General features: G+C 36.0%; 1 protein-coding gene across 1 annotated transcript in view; it reads right to left on the bottom strand.

Moving 5' to 3' along the window:
* Positions 1-5056: 5056 nt before the first annotated feature.
* The window catches only part of TRPC5 (transient receptor potential cation channel subfamily C member 5), a 143147-nt gene continuing 126460 nt past the window's right edge, over positions 5057-21743 (bottom strand). Inside the window, exons 7-10 of the mRNA XM_032619874.1 lie at positions 8718-8921; positions 8440-8481; positions 7535-7624; positions 5057-5749 (exon numbers count right to left, since the gene is read on the bottom strand). Coding sequence (XP_032475765.1) covers positions 5057-5749; positions 7535-7624; positions 8440-8481; positions 8718-8921 — 1029 coding nt within the window. The remainder of the gene's footprint in view (positions 5750-7534; positions 7625-8439; positions 8482-8717; positions 8922-21743) is intronic.

Consider the following 21743-nt stretch of genomic DNA (forward strand, 5'->3'; position numbering starts at 1 on the left):
AACATTAATAATTCTTGATATGTACATGTCTCTCAAGTACCACAAGCACTGATGGTATATCTTTAGGAAAAGACCACAACTCAGATCCAGTAAACTAACAGGTAGCATTGACATATATACACTACCAAACGTAAAATAGATAGCTAGTGGGAAACAGCAGCTTGGTGTTTTGTGACCACCTAGAGGGATGGGATAGGGAGGGTGGGAGGGAGACGCAAGAGGGAGGGGATATGGGGATATATGTATACATATAGCAGAAACTAACACAACAATGTAAAGCAATTATACTCCAACAAAGATGTTAAAAAAAGATATAAATCTACTCTAGAGCTTAAAAATACTACTAGCCAGCTGCCTGTATCATTCCAGCAATCAACTCCTTTGTTTCTTAATAAACATTCCATTTCTTAAAGCTCTCAAAACCACCTACCAGCACCTTCTTCTCTGGACCACCATGCAGCATACAGATGAAAATCCTAGGCCACATATCAACATATGAATAGTAATATCTCAAGTATGCAGTAAATCTGAAGTATACAGACTTACTTAATTCACCAAAAATATATATTTTTATTTTTACAGGTAGGTTCTTTCTTCTGACCTACAAGCTTTATTCTTCAAACCAGAAACCCCAAATCCTGAGAGCTCTCAATATTAACAGTTGCACTACAGTGGATGCTGCTTTGGCAGTTCATTTTAGCAATTCCTCATCACATCTCAGGAATTTTCTTTCCATTGAAGTTCTCCCTGCTCCCCCTCCCTTCAAAATGATTTAGTAATTACCGAAAAGGATGAAAGGCCAAGCCAGAGCAATCAAACGCTATTAAGTTTCATTTGCATGTGTGTGTGTGCACAGACAAGGTTCTTCTCACTTTTACAAACATCCCCAAAACAGTGCAAGCCAAAATGCACATCTGTTGGAAAAAGTGATGGAAAGGGTCATTGGAAATACAGTAGAAATAGCATTTCTCTGTACTAAAGTAATGCTCACACTGAATTGGGGTACTCGGTTCCCAATGCCTAGTTCTACACCAACAAAGTGGATATTTGGAACAATTATCTAGATAAAGCAAGCCAAAGAATCTAAAATACACACAGGTTTGAGGCAAAGCCGCAGGGTTCGGGGTTGGAGGGAGCTGAGAAGTAGGTATGAAGAGTATTTTAAATGATCCAAACAATTACATCCACTTACGTTGGCTATGTCTATACATGCAATCTATTAACACTGTTTTGAAAATGTGATTACCAAAATAACATGATCGGTTTTCCTTGTGTACTTTTAAACAAGAAAGAATGTCTGCCTAACTTCAAGTACTTTTCACCTGATGGTTGAACAAACCAAGGTCTGGGCCACTTAAACTGTTGGTTAAAACACCACTTGAGTCTTACCCACAAGGCAATATGAACATCAAATGGTTATTTATATTATCTGGCTAAGGTATCGACTCATATTTTTCAGTGAAGTCCCCAATGAAATTTGCAGAGGAGGTTTTACACTGCCATAATAACTATAAAGTTCTTATTGAAAAAGTGTTCATTATTTTAAGTCATTCAAAACGTAGAGGCTGTAGGGTTTGTGTGTGTGTGTGTGTGTGTGTGTCTTTAATCAAATTGCAGACAGATGTTTAGATGTTTTGGACTTAGCTGAAATGCCCTAAATCCGGTCAGAGTGGAATGAAAAATTACTATGAGAGGCAAAAAGAACCGGAAAATTTCAAGTATTCCCATGTAAGTGGACAGAAGTATATAACCTGGAGATTTATATGCCTATAAAATTTGGCATCTTCCAAAAATGATGATTTTGAATCATTCCTTTTTCTTTGTACTTCACTGGATTTAAAACTAGAAGTGGAGGACATACTTCAACAATGGCCATTTCTGAATATAATTCAGACATTTTCTTTGTATTCCGTAATATTTTTACCCTTACTAATGATCAGGGAGGCTTTAATGTAATTATGATGGAATCAAACAAATAAAATAGGTGGCCAGAAATGATAAGAAATTCACCTGTAATGGAGGTGAACCATGGTATAGATACTTAGACAAAAAGTAAATGATTCTTGTACCATTTATAGTTGTATTTGACTTTGGAACACATTTTTAACTTTACATATAAATATGTCAGTCTGAAATTTGTGGAGTTCGTGGCATTTTGGGCAAATGAACAAAAAGGTATCTATAGTGGCCAATCCATTTCCACATCTCCTATGTATGACATATAATATGTGTGCTTAATAATAAATGTCTTGTTTCCATAATCTAGAAGATTTGGGTTTATTGACTGGTTCTGTGACCTTGAGCAAGTCATTATCCTTCTCTGGACCTCTTTTTTTTTCTTTTTGTATTTGTAAAATAAGACGTTAGAATTGAGTAGATCCTCACTAAGTTTCTCTTTTGGCTCTTTTATGTTTATAAATTTACTCTCAAGTTGGCTTATACCTTCTCTAAGTCAGAGAACATACTTAAACATTTGATTTGAAATATCTTTATTGATAGTAGCTGATCCAGAGGTTAGAGAGGTGAACACAAATCTCCTTCCCTTCCTACTTTCTACTAGAGTTAGAGTTAATAAAAATGTTGGTGTCACCATCATGGAAGTTAGGACAATAGCTGATTAGCTTTAACAGCTAACTGGCTTCAATCCCCAACATAGCTAGGCCTCAGCACAGCTAGTGAAATCTTAAGACCAAGTCATAAAGACAGTAACCCTGAGAAGATCTGAAAAGGAATGTACTGCCCATGAAATATGACACTGGTTTCTTTCAGTAGTAGAGATTGGCTATTATGATTTACACATATTCTCTCTTTAGAACATAACTGAGAGAAGAGTGTATTTTGGACCATGGCTCTATCTCTGGCTACCCTTGTTTTCCAACAAATTGATAAAGTAACTGCCGGAACAATGAAACCTAGGTCATCACAAGTACATGCATTTGTGAGAAAGACATACTTTTTTTTTTGATGAAATAGGGTCATGTATTGGTTTCTGGTGCCATCAATATGAGTTAGGAATGTAGCCCAGGTGCTATTTATTATTCAAAGTGAATTTGACAGTTGAGAAAGTTGACTCTGTAACTTTAGAAACCTTCTTTCTGGAAAGTCACCTGTTACTGATGTCAGGGCCACTTATGATAGTCCCACTTAGAGAAGCAGGAGAGAAGTTGGATTTGAGTAAATGATCACTTTAGGTATGATCAAGGAATTATTTTGTGATGATGTCTTACCAAATGGATCTTGATGCAGCTTGTTCTCTTGATCACTTTTTCTTGGATCTGAGCTTTGTTCTTCAACACCTACTCTTGTTTCCCCATCATCCCTAGTTTGTGTCTTTTTCATGTAGAATATTTTGTTAGTCACCAAAGTTAGGGCTAGAATGGGAATCAATTCAAATAACAGAAACTACACTGTCAAAAACCATTTTGGAAGAATATTTGCATTGTTTGAGAAAGCTTCATTTCACTTAATTTTGCCAGAAAGTATACACATGAATTTAGATGGTTTCCTATTACTGTTGACATTTATTGAATACAAGAACAGGGTGACAACTAATTAAGTTTCTTACTTTTTTGAGCTACCCATTAATTTAATCACCAGGACCCAGACCTTGGGCTATTTCAGGTCATGTGTTATTGTGTAAGTTGGGGATACCTTTGTGCTAACATTGGTAAGAGCCACCCTTGTTTAGCAGGTAATCAGTTGATGGTTACTGGATCTAACATGGTGACCATATGCATTATGGGCTTCATTTTTTAACATTTACCTATGTGTTCTGATGAGGTACTCCTAAGCTGTGGAAAATAATTTGTTTTGATGTATAATGCAATTTTCTTTGAAGACAGTAGAATTTGGATCATGTCTATAGTTCCATGAATTCACTAGGGTTGTTATGTTGTATATCTAACATGAGTTTACACACGCAATTCCACTGCCCCCACTGAACATTAAAACTGCAACTTGAATCAAGTTATCTAGACCTAAAATTGTTTTTTGTTGTTGTTGTTGTTTTATCAGAAAGCAATTAATTAAAATGAAGGTGCTGTTTTCAGATTCTGACACCTCAACAAGATGTCATTTTTCTGTTAAAAAATATTTTCAAATCCAGGCTTTTATCTTAGAAATGCTTTTGATAGCAGTGATGATTAAAACTATCAACAGTAGATAGGACCCTATAAATATACCAGCTAATTATTTTTTCTTGCCAATGTATGAGATGTAGTGACTGTTGATTAGAGTACAGTAGAAGTTTTTAAAAAACAGTACACATCCTAAATACTAATCTCGATACTATCAAATTTTAAAATGTAGTAAGCTAACTGAAATACACAAACACAGGAAAGGAATTCACTAACTTATTAGATATGACATATACTATGGGGTAAATATTCATTGGCATACATTAGGAAACTCACAAATCTTTAAGAAACAAATTCAACAGCCCCCGTGATAAGGAGAAGTTGTAGTATTTAAAAGCAAAAACAACACGAAGTCCAGTTATACCTAGAAACCACAAGCTGACAGTTCTTTGGAGTCTATTCAGTTTCCCTTTGATGCTGTTCATTGAACCAGAATGGGCAGCATGGAGCACTGAAGGGCAAAAAAGATAGGCAAGTTAGTTTGCCTTATCTGATAGCTGGTGGGGACTGCTGAGCACAGCCCTCAGCCCTGTGGGGAAATGGTGTGAGATCCTGAGGAAGGTCAGGAATCTGTGCGGCAGCGACAGTAGCAAAGTGGCACCTGGAGCTTCAAGGAAGCAAGGGTAAGAAAAGCAAAGCCAAAGGGTTAAGCACCCGACTGCACCTCTGCTGATTAGGGGCAAACACCCCTTCAGTTGGTTTTGAAGTGGACTTAGTGTTTGTAGGTATAAAAAAGCAAATAATAGTAATAATAACAAGAACAAAAAATGAAAAATGTGGCTATAAAAGATGGTGAAAACAATAGGAGTTTCACTCTCCTGTCTAGTGGGGGGCAGTGAGGGAATCATATTCTATGTCACCTCTGAGAGCAAAGAAATTAGAAATTTTCTGAGTTCCAGAACAGGTGATACCGGCTTGACTTAGAGCCGAGTTGTAACTTGTTCTTCCTGTCCATCACCCCATTTGTGCATGAGCAGGTCACAAGCCTCTCCCCAAGTTTCAAATACATCCTCTGAGGAGTCTAAAAGTTTAGAATTTGAGGAGCAGATGCTGGATGCGCAGTGAAGAGAGCTGGAACAGGCTAGAGGGCATTCACTGCTCTGAGCAGCGCCCCGGGCTTCACCTAATTCTACCTCACTGAGGTTAATTTCACTTTGAGAACAGGACTCTGCTTTCCCTTTCTCCATCTGAGAATATTTGATGTCCTGCCACATATAGTGCGGCTGAACGACTCCATCAGAAATTGTGTACATCGGCTCTGAACTGGGTTCAGACATATGACCATTAAACTTGGAGAATAGGAGACCCAGTTTCTTGAGAGAGGGACCCATGAAGGAGCGTTTGCTTGATGACTCAGCTTTTGACTTCCCTTGGCCACCACCAACTCTTGGCATGGTCCTGATGAGAGGTGGCCCATGGCAGGCTTTTTTCTTGCAGCCTAAATTGAAAGAGACACTCTTGGATTTGGCCCGAGCCCCGCCACTGCCATCGTTGGTATCATCTCTCTGAGAGAGTTCAGTGCTGCTAGTGGAAAAACTTCTCCTTTGGTGCTTCCTATTTCCTAAGAGGTCAAGCACTTCATATCGAAAGCTGGAAATGTCCTGCTTTAATTCCTAGGGCAAGAGAGAAGACACGTTATGTTAAGAAGCTTGGTCTTTAGTTCAAAATAGGCACATTGGGCATCCTTCGGACTGTTCCAGGTTTTGCCTCACTGCAAATCACAAGGTACATGAACTACCAGAAAAATCTCACATTATTCAAGCACAAGAAGAACATATTAACAATGCTGTGGGCAGAGCGGGCCATTGGGAAAAAAATGTGCAGTTGGTAAAGTTGATTTCAGAACCTCCCTATCAGGAGCACGCCAACAGACTGAAGTGGTAACCGACAATGAGGGTATTAGAGTAGGGCTCTCATTGGAATCTAAATGGGAGGGAGGGAGACGCAAGAGGGAAGAGATATGGGAACATATGTGTATGTATAACTGATTCACTTTGTTATAAAGCAGAAACTAACACGCCATTGCAAAGCAATTGTACTCCAATAAAGACGTAAAAAAAAAAAAAGTACTACTGAAGAGGAAAAAGCTTTTAGGACTCTCAGGAATAAAACTAGGGAAGTGGAATGTCAGGACATGAGACTGCTGTTTTGGGCCAGGGGACCTTGTTTATTCAAGTGCCTGTGAAATGTCTTCTATCTCTAACTGGCTGCTGCCTAGATACTAGATCACGCTTTTAAAAACCATCTTTGAAAAGTTTATATCTGATCATGACGTCCTCTTGCTTAACACTTTTTAGTAACTTGTCGCTGACCTTAGGAAAAAGGAAAAATGCCATACCACAGACTACAAGGTTTTTCAAGGTCTGGTACATGTCTTTCTCTCCCGTTTCATTCCTTCCTGCTCTTTCCCCAGGCTTTTTACTGTCCGCCTGTATGGACATATTCTCTCTTGCCTCTGGGCCTTTGCACGTGCTGTTTTCTCTGTCTGGAACACTCTTCTCCCCAACTCTTTTATCTGGCTCCTCCTTCAAACCTCAGCTTAAACATGGCTTCCTCTGGAAAGCCTGCCTCGAATCCCCAAGTCCCAGTTGGGTGTCCCCCCATTTCTATGTCTCTACAGCACCCTGTGTTGATCCTGTTAGAATACTCAGTCATTCGCCTCTATTATTATTGTGTGTGACTCCACGAGAGAGTAGGGGCTGGTTATATCTTGCTCATGACTGTGCCCCAGCACCTAGCAGAATGTTTGGCATATAGCAGGCCCTCAATTGATGAGTTATGTCTATGGCTTAGGATAACAGCCTTCTTATGTTCCTTAGAAAACATATATGTGTTCTAGGATAGGGTTTCTCAACCAATTGACATGTTGAGTGTGGTAATTCTTTGCTGTAGGGAGCTGTCCTGTGCATTGTAGGATTTTTAGCAACAACCCTGGTCTCTACTCACTAGATGCCAATAGCATCCCAATGTGACAGCCAAAAATGCGTAATGGTAGGGTTTCATAAATGTTAGATTTAATAATAGAATTTTTGTCTTTACCTTATTTAAAGAAGGCCTTTAAATCTCTAGGCATCTTCCCTTCGCTATCTTTCTTCTCATCACACACCCGTGCCATATCATTTAAAGCACTCCATTCCCATGCTGAGAAAAACCCAGAATATTAAAAGAATGTGTATTTTTATTATTCATAAAGCTGATTGTGGTGTGACAGACATTGGTAAAAATCTATCCATCTACTGGATGACTGACTATTCTAAGAGAGAGAATAAGAATCGTAGCTGGTTTTGCTGTATTACAGGCTGTTGAAATTCCATCACCAGAAACCTCAAACACTGTGAAGATTAAATGATGCTTAAGAAATGTGAATGAAGAATTAAACCACTTTATGATCAAATTACCTTAAAATTTTCTTCTGTTAGTCCCTCATTTGTTTTGGAATTTCTTATCATAGCTGCCACATATCTTTTGACTAAATTCCTGATAACTTCCTGGAATTTAAACAAAAACATGAAGAAACATTCAGTTTCCTTCTTGGACTCTCAGTAAAATGAGAAACATACACAGGAAATAAAATACGCTTAGACTGTCTTTGCATTGGAAAATCCTCACAGGATCCAGGCATTTTCTACAAAACCCCCCAGTTAAGTCCATTGGCTAAATGAAGAATTTATTATGTGTCCAAATTTGGTGGCAGAGTGGGCCAGTGAGATCAAATTTACCCGAAAGGAAAATTTTCCACCCAAGCATAAGGTAAACACGGATACACATTCATGGAATAATGAGAGCAGAATAATCCTTGAATTGTCACAGTCAATATCCTTTCCCTCCAGGCTAGATTAAACTTGAACCTTCCTAGTAAGATGAGAGTTTTTCTTCCTTTTATAAAGTTGAGAAAGTCATTCTTCAGTGTCACAGAGTCTGATGATTTCAATGTCCACTAATTACATAATCAAGATACTTTTTCTTAGAGGCAATCTATACTTCTCCTTTACAGGGGTGGCCTCTTTTAACTTAGCCTCTGGGAATGGTATACACATAGTCACCCTGCTTTGTGTTAGTAATGGTGATGATGATAGCTACCACTTAATGCAATGTGTCAGGCACTGTGCCAGGACACACACACACACACAAACACACAACCATATATACATACTCGCAACTCAGTTCTCACAACTACAGTTTAAGTTTTATCATCCTTATTTTACAGACGAGGAAACTGAGGATCAGTGAGGGTAAGTGATTTGTCCAAGTTCACACAACTGACCAAGAACTATTGTGCTTAGTCCCTGTGAAGAAGCTTTACCTGGTAATGTTGATTCTGTATCAGGCTGTCAGCATGGCGTTCCTGTCATTGAAAACGGACAAGAGAGGTTACATCAGCAGTCTCCCAGCAGCCCATCCACTGGAATATATTTCTAAACGTTAGGACTGGAACATGACACAGGAGCTACTGCCTGACAAACCCCCAAAGCATCTGTAGGTTGGAGTAGTTTTAAGATGTTCAAGATAGGGAATGTTACAAAGGAGGAAAAGGAGAAAACAGTTGTGTTTACAAAGAAACATAATTTTTAAAAGCCTTACTGTGAAGCTTCTCAAGTTGTGCCTTCTCCGTCTACCATCAGGGTCTCTTTGGGGGCAGAAGGTGTTGTTGAACCAGTTACCAAGGTATAGAAATGACTTGGGGCTGGGGATGATGTTGAAAGGAGGTGGCAAGGTGCCGCCTTCATCGAAGTAACTCATCCAGAGCTTCGTCCTTGCAAACTTCCACTCAATGTCGGCATGATCCTATGAAAGAGAGAAGTTCAGTGGTTTGGGATGGGAAAATGCAAAATGCACCCCTGACTCATTCTCAAAGTTCTACTTGCTTCTACAGAGGGCGATCTGTCAGTAGCTATAAAAATTCAAATTACACTTACCTTACGATGCAGTAATCCTACGATTAGAAATTTATCTTATCCATATACTTGCAAAAAGATGTATGCGCAGGGCTGTTCGCTAGCACTGCAGCTTGTAAGAGCAAAACAACTGGCAACAACCTAAATATCCAACAGTGGGAGACTGCTTAAATAAAGGATGTCACATCCACAAAATGGCTTATAATCAAACTATTAAAAAATATAGTAGCTCTATCAACATTTTATATGTAGAAACATATCATATATATGCATCTGTCCATATATTTATAAGACCTCTAAGTGAAAAAAGCAACATAAAGAGCAAAATATATTGTGTAAAATGATACCCTTTATCCAACTGAAAGCTCCTTTATATTACATGCTTACATGTTCTAGAGAGGTACACACTAAATTGTCATTAGTAGTTATTTTTAAGGAGTAGGATTGGTGTGGAGAGACTTCGTTTTTTTTAAAAAATCAACATTATTGAGGTATGATTTACACAGAGTAAAATTCATCTATTTTAAGTGTTCAATGAGTTTTGATGAGTGTATATACCTGTGTAAGCACCGTCATAATTAAGATACACACACACACATACGCACACACACACACACACACACACACAGGCATACATTTCTAGGAGTTTTAAGACCTGGAAGGACTAATGTAATCACCACCACAATCAGGATACACAACAGTTCCATCAACACCCCAAATTCCATAATGTTGCCCCTTTGTAATCAAACTCTCTCGAACCCCCCCCCTGGAAACCACCGCTCCATTCTCCATTCCTTTAGTTTACTTTTTCCAAAATGTCATATAAATGGAATCATACAGTAGGTAACCTTCTGGGACTGGCTTATTTCACTCAGCATTAATATCTTCGAGATTCATCTGGTTTTGTACGTATCGATAATCTATTCCCTTTTATCGCTGAGTAGTTTTTTGTTGTGTGGATGTACCACAGTTTGCTTATTGATTCACCCATTAAAGAACATTTGGGTTGTTTCCAGTTTTTAATAATTGTGAATAAAGCTGCTGTGAACATTCATGTACAGGTCTTTCTGTGAACATAAGTTTAATTCCCCTGGCTTAAATATCTAGGAGTGATATTGCTGGATCATGAAGTAAGTGTACATTTAACTTTATAATAAACTGCCAAACTCTTTTCCAGAGTGGCTATACCATCTTTCATTCTCACCATTTGCTCTGTATCCTTCTTAGCATTTGTCAAGTTTTTTAAAGTTTAACTATTCTAACGGATTAAGTAGTGGTATCTCATTATGATTTTAATTTGCATTTCCCAAATTAGAATGAAGTTGAGCATCTTTTCATATGCTTATGTGCTATATAGATATCCTCTGTGGTGAGGTGTCTGTTCAGATCCTTTGCCCATTTTTATTGGGTACTTTGCTTGCTTACAGGTGGATTTAGATAGTTTTAAAATATATTCTGGATACTAGCTCTTTGTCAGGAATGTAAATTGCAAATGTGTTCTCTCAGTTTGCGTGTTATCTTTTCATTTACTTAATGGTGTCTTTCATAGAGCAAAGTGTTTTAATTTCAATGAAGTCAAATTTATCAAATTTTTAATGGATTATGCTTTTGGTATTATGTCTAAGAACTCTTTACCTAACCCGAGGTCATGAAGATTTCTCTTATGTCTTCCTCTTCAAGTTTTATAGTTGTAAGATTTGCATTTAGCTCTATGATCAACTTTGAGCTCATTTTTGCTTAAGGAGTGAAGTTTACATGGAGGATTCTTTGTTTGTTTTGCCTGTGGGTATCCATTTGCCATTTGCTGAAAAGGCTATTGTTCTTCCACTGAGTTGCTTTTGCACCTTTGGCAATCAGTTGGGCTTGCTGGGACTACTGTCCATCCACATTCAAAAGAATGAAGTTGGACTCCTACCTCATACCACATATAAAATTCAACTCAGAATGAATCATAGAACTAAATTTAATAGATAAAAACTATAAAACTTTAAGAAGAAAATTTAGGAGTAAATCCTCATGACCTTGGGTAAAACAATGGTTTCTTAGAGATGACACCAAAAGCTAAGGAACAAAAGGAAAAAAATTGTCAAATTGGACTTAATCAAAGTTAAAAACTTTGTACTTCAAAGGACACCATGAAGAAAATGAAGAGAAAACCCACAGAATAAGAGAAAGTAATTAAATATCATATGTCTGGTAAGGGACTTGTGCCTTTATAAAAAACAATTATAATTCAACAATAAAAATACAAATAAACCAATTTAAAAATGGGCAAAGCACTTGAATAGACATTTCCAGAAAGAAGACATACAAATGGCCAACAAGCACATGAAAATATGCCCAACATCATTGGTCATTAGGTATACTCAAATCAAAACCACAATGAGATACCATTTTATACTTGCTAGGATAGATATAATAATTTAAAAAAGACAAATAATAACCAGTGTAGGTGAGGATCTGTAGATCCACATACTGCTTGTGGGAATGTGAAATGGTGCAGCTACTTTGGAAAACAATATGGCACTTCCTCAAATGGTTAAACATAGAGTTACCATACGACCCAGCAATTTCACTCCTTGCTACATACCCAAGAGAAATGAAAACACATTCTACACAAAGAGTTGTACACAAATGTTCAGCAGCATTATTCATAATAGCCAAAGAGTAGAAACAACCCAAATATTCATCAACTGATAAAAGGGTAAACAAAATGTGGTACATTATTATTATCCAGCCTTAAAAAGGAATGAAGTATTGATACATACCACAACATGGATGAACCTTGAAAACCTTATGCTGAGTGAAAGCATATTTATTCTGCTGAATCTTCCAATCCATGAACAGAGTATGTTATTTCTTTCATCCATGTTTTGCAGTTTTTACTGTGTAAGTCCTATAATGATTTGTTAAGCTTATACCTAAGTATTACATTTCCTTTGCAACAATTTACAATGGTACTGTCTTTTAAATTTTCTTTCCAATTGTTTATTGTTAGTCTATGGTTGATTTTTCTGTATTGACCTTGTAGTCTGTGGCCTTGCTAAATTCATTTTTTTATTCTATCAAGTTGTTAATAGATTCTTTAGGGTTTTCTTTATACAGAATCATGAGATAGTTTTATTCTTCCTTTCCAATCTGTATGGCTTTAATGTTTTTCCTTCCCTTATTGCATTGTCTAGGATCTCCAGTACAAGGTGGAATAGAAGTACTGAAAGCAGATATACATTTTTAATTGATCTTAGAAAGCCTTCAATCTTTCACCATTTAGTCAGCTGTAGGTTCTGTGGTTCATGTTGTGCAAGTTACATTCTATTCCAAGTTTGCCAAGACATTTTTTAAAAAAAATCATAAATGTATGTTGAAGTTTGTCAGACAATTTTTCTGCATCAATTGATATGATCATAGGGTTTTTCTTCTTTCGACTATTAATATAATGGATTACTTTGCATTCCTGGAATAAATCCCATTTGGTTATGGTGTGTTCTTTTTATACATTGCTGAATTCAATATGCTAATGCTTTGTTGAGGATTTCCATGTCTATGTTCATAAAAGATATTGGTCTATAATTTTTAATTTTCTGTACTGTTTTTTCTGGCTTGGGTACCAATATAATATATATATGTAATGTATTTATATATAATTAAAATTAATCTTACCAGTTTCTCTTCACTATATCTTAATGTGGCTCTAGAAAATGTAACATATGTGGCACATATTTGTGACTTGCATAAAATTTTTATTGTACAGAACTGCCCTAGACTAAAGGTGTATTTAGTCCTCCCAAACAAAGCTTAAAAGCAAGCCTCAGTGGGATCAAACTATTTCCAGAATAAAGCTCAAGAATATTTAAAACAATACAAAAATAGCCAGCACCCAATAAGGTAAAATTCACAATGTCTGGTATCCAATAAAAATTTATAACAAATGCCAAGAAGCAGGAAAATATGACACAAAATGAGGAGAAAAAAAATCTATCAAACAGAACCAGATACAAATCAGTCATATTCTATATAGCAGCAATAAACAATGAGGAAATATTAATTTAAAATATAAAATCTTTAGGAATAAGTATGACAAAAATATACATGTTTTTTAACACTGAAAACTGTGAAAGATTACTGAGATAAATTAAAGAAGACTTAAATAAATATAGAGATACGGCATATGCATGAATTGGAAGACTAAATATAGTTAGGATGGCAATTCTTTCCAAATTGATTTAGAGATTCAATACAATTTCAGTCAAATCTCAGTTGGCATTTTGGAAGAAATTGACAAGCTGCTTCTCAAATTTATATATAAATACAAAAGATGTAAAGTAGTTAATTTTGAAAAAGAACAAATTGGCATTGAAGATCAATGGAACGAAACAAGACAGTCCAGAAATAAATGCATGCATGTGCATATATGCAATTGACTTTCAAGGAAGGTGTCAAGGCAATTCAACTTGGAAAGGATAATCTTTTCTTTTCGACAAATTGTCTTGGAATAGTTGGACTTCCACAAGAAGAAAAGAAAAAGAACCTTGATCCTTACTTCACACAAATACAAAAGTTAACTCAAAATGAGTCATGACTTAAATATGGAGAGCTAAATCTATAAATATTTTACTAATAAACAATTTACTATGTTTTTCTTTCTGCTTGCTTTGAATTTAGTTTGCTGTTCTTTTTCTAGTTTCATAAAGGTGGAAATTTAAGTTATTGATTTGAAATCTTATTTCCTTTTTAACATAAGATTTACAATTTTAAACGTTTCTGAGGAAGCTTGGCGTATACTGTACTCTCCCTTTCATTCATCTCAAAGTATTTTCTAACTTCCTTTGTGATTTCTTCTTTGAACTAGTGGTTATTTTGCAGTGTCTTCTCTACTATCCATTTATGTGTGAATTTCTGAAATTTTATTTTGTTTTTGATATCTAATTTCATTATATTCCCAAGTATGTTTGCAGAACATACTTTTTATTATTTCAATCCTTTAAAAAAATTAGGGAGGTTTATTTTATGAGCTAACATATAATCTATCCTGGAGAATATTCCATGTGCAGTTCAGAAGAACATATATTCTGCTGTTGTTGTATGGCATGTTCTATAAATAGATGTCCATTAGGTCTAGTTGGCTTATAGTGTTGTCCAGGTATTCTATTTCCTTTTTGGTCATTTATCTAGTTCTGTCCGTTACTGAAAGTGGGGTAATAAATTCTTCAACTGTTATTGTTAAATTTCTATTTCTCCCTTCAGTTCTATCAGTTTTTGCTTCATGTATTTTTCAGCTCTGTAGATAGGTGGAAATGTATTAATAATTGTTAAATATTCATGATAGATTCACCTTTTTATAGTTATAAAATGTCCTTTGTTTTCTCTAGTAACAAATTTTGTCTTAAATTCTATTTTGTCTGATAATTATTATAGCCACCTAGCTCTCTTTTGGTTACTGTTTGCATCATATATCTTTTCCCACTCTTACTTACATTCTATTTGTATCTTTGAATCTAAAATGTGTCTCTTGTAGACAGCATACAGTTAGAACATGTGTGTCTCTTATACAGAGTCTGGCAATCTCTGCCTTTTAACTGGTTTGCTTAATCTAGTTACATTTAAAGTAATTACTGATAAAGTAGGATTTACATCTGCCATTTTGCCATTTTCTATATGTTGCATGTCTTTTTTGTTCCTTTATTCCTCCATTATTGATTTCTTTTGTGTTAAATAGATATTTTCCAATATACCTTTTAATTCTCTTGTTTAATTTACTATATTAAAAAATTATTTTCTTAGTGCTTGGCCCAGGGATTACAATTGACATCTTAAAATACAGTCTACTTTGGATTAATACCAACCTGATTCCAATCATATGTAAAAACTTTGCAACCATATAGCTCCATTCCTTCCCTCCTTTGTGCTATTACTGACATACAAACTGTTCCTTTATATTTTATACATTATAACCCCATCAAAACACTCGTATAATTATTGAATTATGCAGTTATCTTTCAAGTTAGAGAGAAAAAAACGTTCCCCCCAAATAAGATTTGTGTTGTCTTTTATATTTATCTATGCAATTACCTTTTCTGGTGCTCGCTCTTTCTTTCTTTCTTTCTTTCTTTCTTTCTTTCTTTCTTTCTTTCTTCCTACTCTCTAGTGTTCTTTCATTTCAGCCTGAAGAACTCTTTTTAGCATTTCTTGTAGGACTGGTCTTCTGGCCATTAATTCTCTCAGTCTTTGTGTACTTGACAATGTCTATTTTTCCCTCATTTAAGGATATTTTTGCTGGATATAGAATTCTTGGTTGTCAGTCTTTTGCTTTAAACATTTTGTATATGTCATCACACTGACTTCTAGTGCCCATTGTTTCTGATGGGAAATCAGTTATCTTTTAATTTTCCTGCTTTCAAGATTTTTTCTTTGTCTTTGAGAGGTTGACTAAGAAGTGAATTTTTTTGTGTTTATCCTACTAGGAAATATTTGAGCTCTTGGATGTGTAGACTATTTTTGAGAAGTTTTTACTCATTATTTCTTCAAATATCCTTTCTGTTCTTTTTTTCTCTTTTCTACTTCTGAGACTCCCCTTATGTGTATGTTGGCCATTTAATGGTGTCTCACAGGTCTCTTAAGCTCTGTTCATTTTTATTCATCCTGTTTTTCTTTCTGATCCTCAGTCTAGACAATGGTAATTGAATTATCTTCAAGTTTGCTAATCCTTTCTGCCAGCTCAAATCTGCTGTTAGGCCCTTCTAGTGAATTTTTCATTCTGTTATAGCACTTTTCAAATCCAGAAATTCAATTTGATTCTTTTTTTAAATAATTTCTGTCACTTTATTAATATTCTCTATTTGGTGAGACATCATTCTCATACTTTCCTTTAATTCTTTAGATGTTTTCCTTTAGTTATTTGAAGATATTTAAAATAGCTGGTTCAGTCTTTACCAAAGCCAACATCTGGGCTTCCTCAAGGACTGTTTCTATGACATCTTTTTTCCTGTGTACAGACCATACTTTGTGTGTGTGTATGTTTTGTAGTTTTTTGCTGAAACTAGACATTTTAAACAATTTAATATGATTACTCTGGAAATCTGATCCCCTTCTTCTAGAGTTCGGTTTTTAGTGTTTGTTTAGTGACTATCCTTGACTGATTTTGTAAAATCTGTATTCTTTGTTATGTGCAGCCATTGAAGTCTCTGTTAGCCTCGTAGTCAGATAATGATTGCACAGGGATTTCATTAAATGCCTTGAATCAGTAATTCTCTCACTCTTTGCTAGTGGCTCTGTGTGTGCATAGTGACACATCTTCAATGTTCTTGCAGTTTATCATCTGTAAATGACACATTTGAAAAGACAAGGGAAATTTAAATATGGACTCCAAATTATAATTATAGTGTATCAATGTTAAATTTCTTGAGTGAGATATGGTACTGTGATAATGTAGTTGAATATATACGACAATATTTGTGTGAAATGTGTGATATTGGTAATTTACTTTCAAATGTTCTAAAAATAAGTTCTTGGGCCCCATCATATGTATACGGCAGTAAGAGCTTTGTTTCAGAGGCCACATTAACTTGTGACTTATATCCACAAACTTTTAACTTAAAACAATGCCAAATAAGAGGGTTAGACAATATAGTCTCCACTGTCAAAAGTGCACAGTGTAAGGGAGAAAAAAATATTTCTTTACTAGCACATGAGATCTCAAAAAGGAGAGCTATGCCTTACAGTATTTGTCTTGGGATGGTTTTTGAGTCAACATTCAGTCAGTGAAACCTAGAATTTGCTCCTTGGCCTTTCAGATATTCTATGAAGACTTTCACTTTGCTCTCCAATGTAGCAGTGCTTAGCTGTGATATTAAAGGATTAGCAGATCATGTTCAAAAACAGCACCACACAGAATAGGGATTTTTAAACCTGGTTCTATGGATGAAGTTAACGAAGTCAATAAATCTATTAAAATTGTATGTGAAATATTGGGTGTTTTGCATTTTTCTGGGCTTTCATCATATTCTCAAAGGAATCTGCCCTCCCCCAAATGGTTAAGAACCACTGAAGTAGAGGATTCTGTTGATTTCTGAGATGCCCATTGCCTGTATCTGAACAGCCGCTAGCCAGCTCTTAATGGATAAGTCAGGGATACCTCTATGTTCTCTAGGAGGGACTAAATGGCTTTGGGTTAAGTGAGTAACAAGTTCAAAAGGAAGACGAAGCTCTAGGTTGAATTTAAGGTACTTATTAGACTCAATGCTAGATTTTGTTATTTCATGAGTTAATAAAGAAGCACATATATTACCATTTTTTGAGATGTTGAAACATCTTTTATTAAGGAAGGCACTGTAAAATTATAAATTCCTCCCAAAGTTACTTGAGAATTGGAAGAGTTGCTGCAATGATTAGAGTAATAAATTTTATATGCACAAACTATACTTTGAATATATAAAATGAATATATAACAAAGAGCACTAACACTCATCCTCTCTTTTGAGTTCCTATTAGTTAAATAATTTCAAGTAGTTCAAAGATAAATTGGGCTACGTGAAAACAAAATATATGGAATTACCATAGAAAGAAATTATATTACAATACAGTTATCAAAAATATTTTTAAAACATGGTAATATTTATTACAATACAGTTAAAACATGGTAATATTTATTACAATACAGTTATCAAAAATATTTGTGCATTAGATCTCTAGGACTTACTACTAGTTGCAAGTTTGTACCCTTAAACAGCATGAATTGTATACTTTTAAAAATGAATTTTATGGTATCTGGATTATATCTCAATAAAGCTGTTACCATAAAATAAACTCTCAGAAGAATACATAGGAATAATTTTCATGACCTTATGTTAGGCAGTGGTTTCTTAGATATCACAGATAACAATGTTGCTGTCCTCATCTTTTAAAGCATACAATTCAGTAGTTTTGAATACATTTACAGAGTTGAGAAACCATCACCTCTGTCTATTCTAGAACATTTTCATCACTCCTAAAAGACCCTGTATCCATTAGCAGTCAATTCCCAGCACTCCCTTCCCTCTCCAGAGCCCCTATCAACCACTAATCTACTTTTGTTTCTATGGATTTGTCTATTTTGAACATTTCATATAAATGAACTATATAATATTTGTCCTTTGTGTGTGGATTCTTTCTCTTAGCATGTTTTCAAGGTTCATCCATGTTGTAGCATCTGTCAATACTTCATTCTTTCCTATGGTTGAATAATATTATATTTCATTGTATGGATATACTGCATCTTTTTAATCTATTCATCAGTTGATAGTCATTTGGGTTATTTCCACTTTGCTATTATGAATAATGCTGCTATGAATATTTGTGTGCAAGTTTTTGTGTGGATATATATTTTTAATTCTCTTGGGGACATACCTAGGAGTGGAATTGCTCAGTTATATACTAACCCTACTTTTAACTTTATGAGGAATTGTCACACTATTTTTTAAAGTGGCTGCACCATTTTACATTCCCACCAGCAATGTATAAGAGTTCCGATTTTTCCACATCCTCACCAAAACTCATCACAGTTCATGTTTTTTTTTGTAGTCATGCAAGTGGGTATGACGTTGTATCTCATTCTGGTTTTGATTTACATTTCCTTAATGCTGAATGACATTGAGCATGTTATCATGTGCTCATCAGCCATTTGTGTATCTTATTTGGAGAAATGTTGATTCATATATTTTGCGCATTTAAGAATTAAGGGTGGGGGGCCTCCCTGGTGATGCAGTGGTTAAAAATCCTCCTGCCAATGCACGGGACACGGGTTCGATCCCTGGCCCAGGAAGACTCCACATGCCATGGAGCAACTAAGCCCATGTGCCACAACTACTGAGCCTGCGCTCTAGAGCCTGCGAGCCACAACTACTGAAGCCCGGGCGCCTAGAGCCCGCGCTCCACAACAAGAGAAGCCACGACAATGAGAAGCCTGTGCACCGCGACGAAGAGTAGCCCCTGCTCACCGCAACTAGAGAAAGCCCGCACGCAGCAATGAAGACCCAACACAGTCAAAAATAAAAACAAACAAATAAATAAATTTATTTAAAAAAAAACTAAGGGTGAGGCTTGGCATTAGAAACAGGCTGATGTTGGAGTTTTGAGATAATTTATACTGGGATGGCAGGAGTGATGACAGTTTTAACAACCTCACCTCTCCATTCTCCAGCTATTGTCAAAGATAAAAAAAAAAAAAAAGAAAGAAATCACTCAGAGAGAATTCTGTGAAAGTAAAGCGAAAAGGTAGGGCTAAAAGAAATACTGAACTCACTTTATTTCATCCAGATGACAAACTCATAAGAAGCCTGCATGCTCTAGCTACCATCTATCTGTCTATCTATCTATCTATCTACCTATCTTCTATCTTTTAATTTGTCCATCCTAGTGTTAGAATTTACAAGTGAAATGATCATCATAGGAATAAGTATTGATATACTTATTGAATTGAAAAATGAAGTCATCCTTTTCTTAAAAATAAATTTATTTAATTTATTTATTTTTGGCTGCATTGGGTCTTTGTTGCTGCACATGGGCTTTCTCTAGTTGTGGCGAGCGGGGGCTACTCCTCGTTGTGGTGCGGGGGCTTCTCATTGCGGTGGCTTCTCTTGTTGCGGAGCACAGGCTCTAGGCATGTGGGCTTCAGTAGTTGTGGCTCACGGGCCCTAGAGCGCAGGCTCAGTAGTTGTGGCGCATGGGCTTAGTGGCTCCGTGGCATGTGGGATCTTCCTGGACCAGGGCTTGAACCCGTGTACCCTGCATTGGCAGGTGGATTCTTAACCACTGAGCCACCAGGGAAGCCCAAGTCATCCTTTTTGAGACAAAAGCAATATGGTTTAGCCAGTTGATTTGGAAATGATGACTGGCTTTGCTAGTTAGGCTATATGACAGATATTTTTTATCAATTGCTAAATCTGAAGCTCCAAAATTTTGGTAAAATTATATTTAAAATGTGATAAGAAAAAAGCATTTCATAAAGAACGTTCTATTGGTTAAGCTGTATTAAAATTAATAAAATTTCTATTTTTCATTCCATGAACTTTGTTTAGTATGTTGGGTTAAACAAAGTGCCTCTAGGTAAAACAGTAACTGGTACATTTAATAATTATTTGGCAAGTCTTAGTAAAGACTTTTTGGTTTTGTCCCCAAATTTAGCACCTTAAAACAATAAATATTTATTATCTTACAGTTTCTGTGGGTCAGGAATCTGGGTGTGGCAAGTTGTGTGCCTCTGGCTCAAGATCTCTTACAATGGTATAATCCAGTTGTTGGCCAGAGGTGGGGTCTCATCAGAAGCGTGAACCGAGGGAGTATTGTGTTCCAAGCTCGCTCGTACTGTTGTATGGTTGTTGACAGGATTCAGTTCCTTGTGGGCTGTTGGACTGAGGAGCATAGTCCATTGCTGGCATATTGGCCAGAGACCTCTCTCAGTTCTTTCTGGAGTGGGCCTCTCCATCAGCCAGCTCATAAAATGGCAGCAGGCTTCCCTCCGAGGATGTGAGAGAGGAAAGCCATTGTTATAACCTAATCTCTCAAGTGACATCACTTTTGCCATAATCCATTTGTTAGGCGTCCATAGGTCTAGCCCACACTCAAGGGGAGAATACTGCATAGGGTTCAAATATCAGGAAGTGGGTATCATTGGGGGCCATCTCAGGAGCTTCCTACCACAGTATTACTTTCCAGAAATTGAGAAACTGAATGACTGTAATCTTGGGTAAAAATTCTTTTCTAAGTCATGTGGTTTCTAATTACTTGCCTTCAATAAAGTTTAAAGAGAACCGAAGCAAGTTTTCAGATGATTGTTAAAAATATTGTTATTTTTAATGAGGTCGAACCGATCTTTATTTTTAATTAATTAATTAATTTGGCTCTGCTGGGTCTTAGTTGTGGCACAGGATCTTCATTGCCACGTGTGGGATCTTCCTTGTGGCATGCGGGATCTTTAGTTGCGGTAGGCAAACTCTTAGTTGCGTCATGCAGGATCTAGTTCCCTGACCACGGATGGAACCCGGGCCCCCTGCATTGGGAGTGCGGAGTCTTAACTACTGGACCACCAGGGAAGTCCCTAAAAATACTATTTTTTTTATTTTAAGATTTTTTGGCTGCACCATGCGGCTTGTGGGATCTTAATTCCCTTACCAGGGATTGAACCTGGGCCCTCAGTAGTGAAAGTGCAGAGTCCTAACCACTGAACCTCACAGGGAATTCCCTAAAAATATTATGAAAAATCATTGTATAACTTTTTGACATTAACTCAGAGTTCAAGGAAATTGAGTGACAATGGCATAATAAAACTATTCATTCACATATGCTTATTGACATGAAAAAGTTTTCTTAGTGCTTTTATAAAAATGGAAACTAAATATATAATTGATGCTGAATCTTGTTCCTGAATATTACTCAATATTCTGTGGCTATAATAACTAGCTGGAAGAAAAGCCCCACTAACATCTTTAAGAAATGCATTCATTTCCGGTAAAAATGTATTTTTATGCCTAATTGTTATTTATCAAAATTTGTATTATATTTGTGTTCTTTTGAGCAGTTTTGTACTGCTAATAATTGAATAATAACGATATTCAGAAGAAATGTTTCAACATTTATTACCTTCTAGCCACAGAAAATAAAAAATTAAAATTCAATTTATACTTTTGTTATGAAGAAATATAAGGTAATCAATAATTTATAAAGACTTTAAAACACAAAA

This window comes from Phocoena sinus, chromosome X, assembly GCF_008692025.1.
Source record: "Phocoena sinus isolate mPhoSin1 chromosome X, mPhoSin1.pri, whole genome shotgun sequence".
Lineage (NCBI taxonomy): Eukaryota > Metazoa > Chordata > Mammalia > Artiodactyla > Phocoenidae > Phocoena > Phocoena sinus.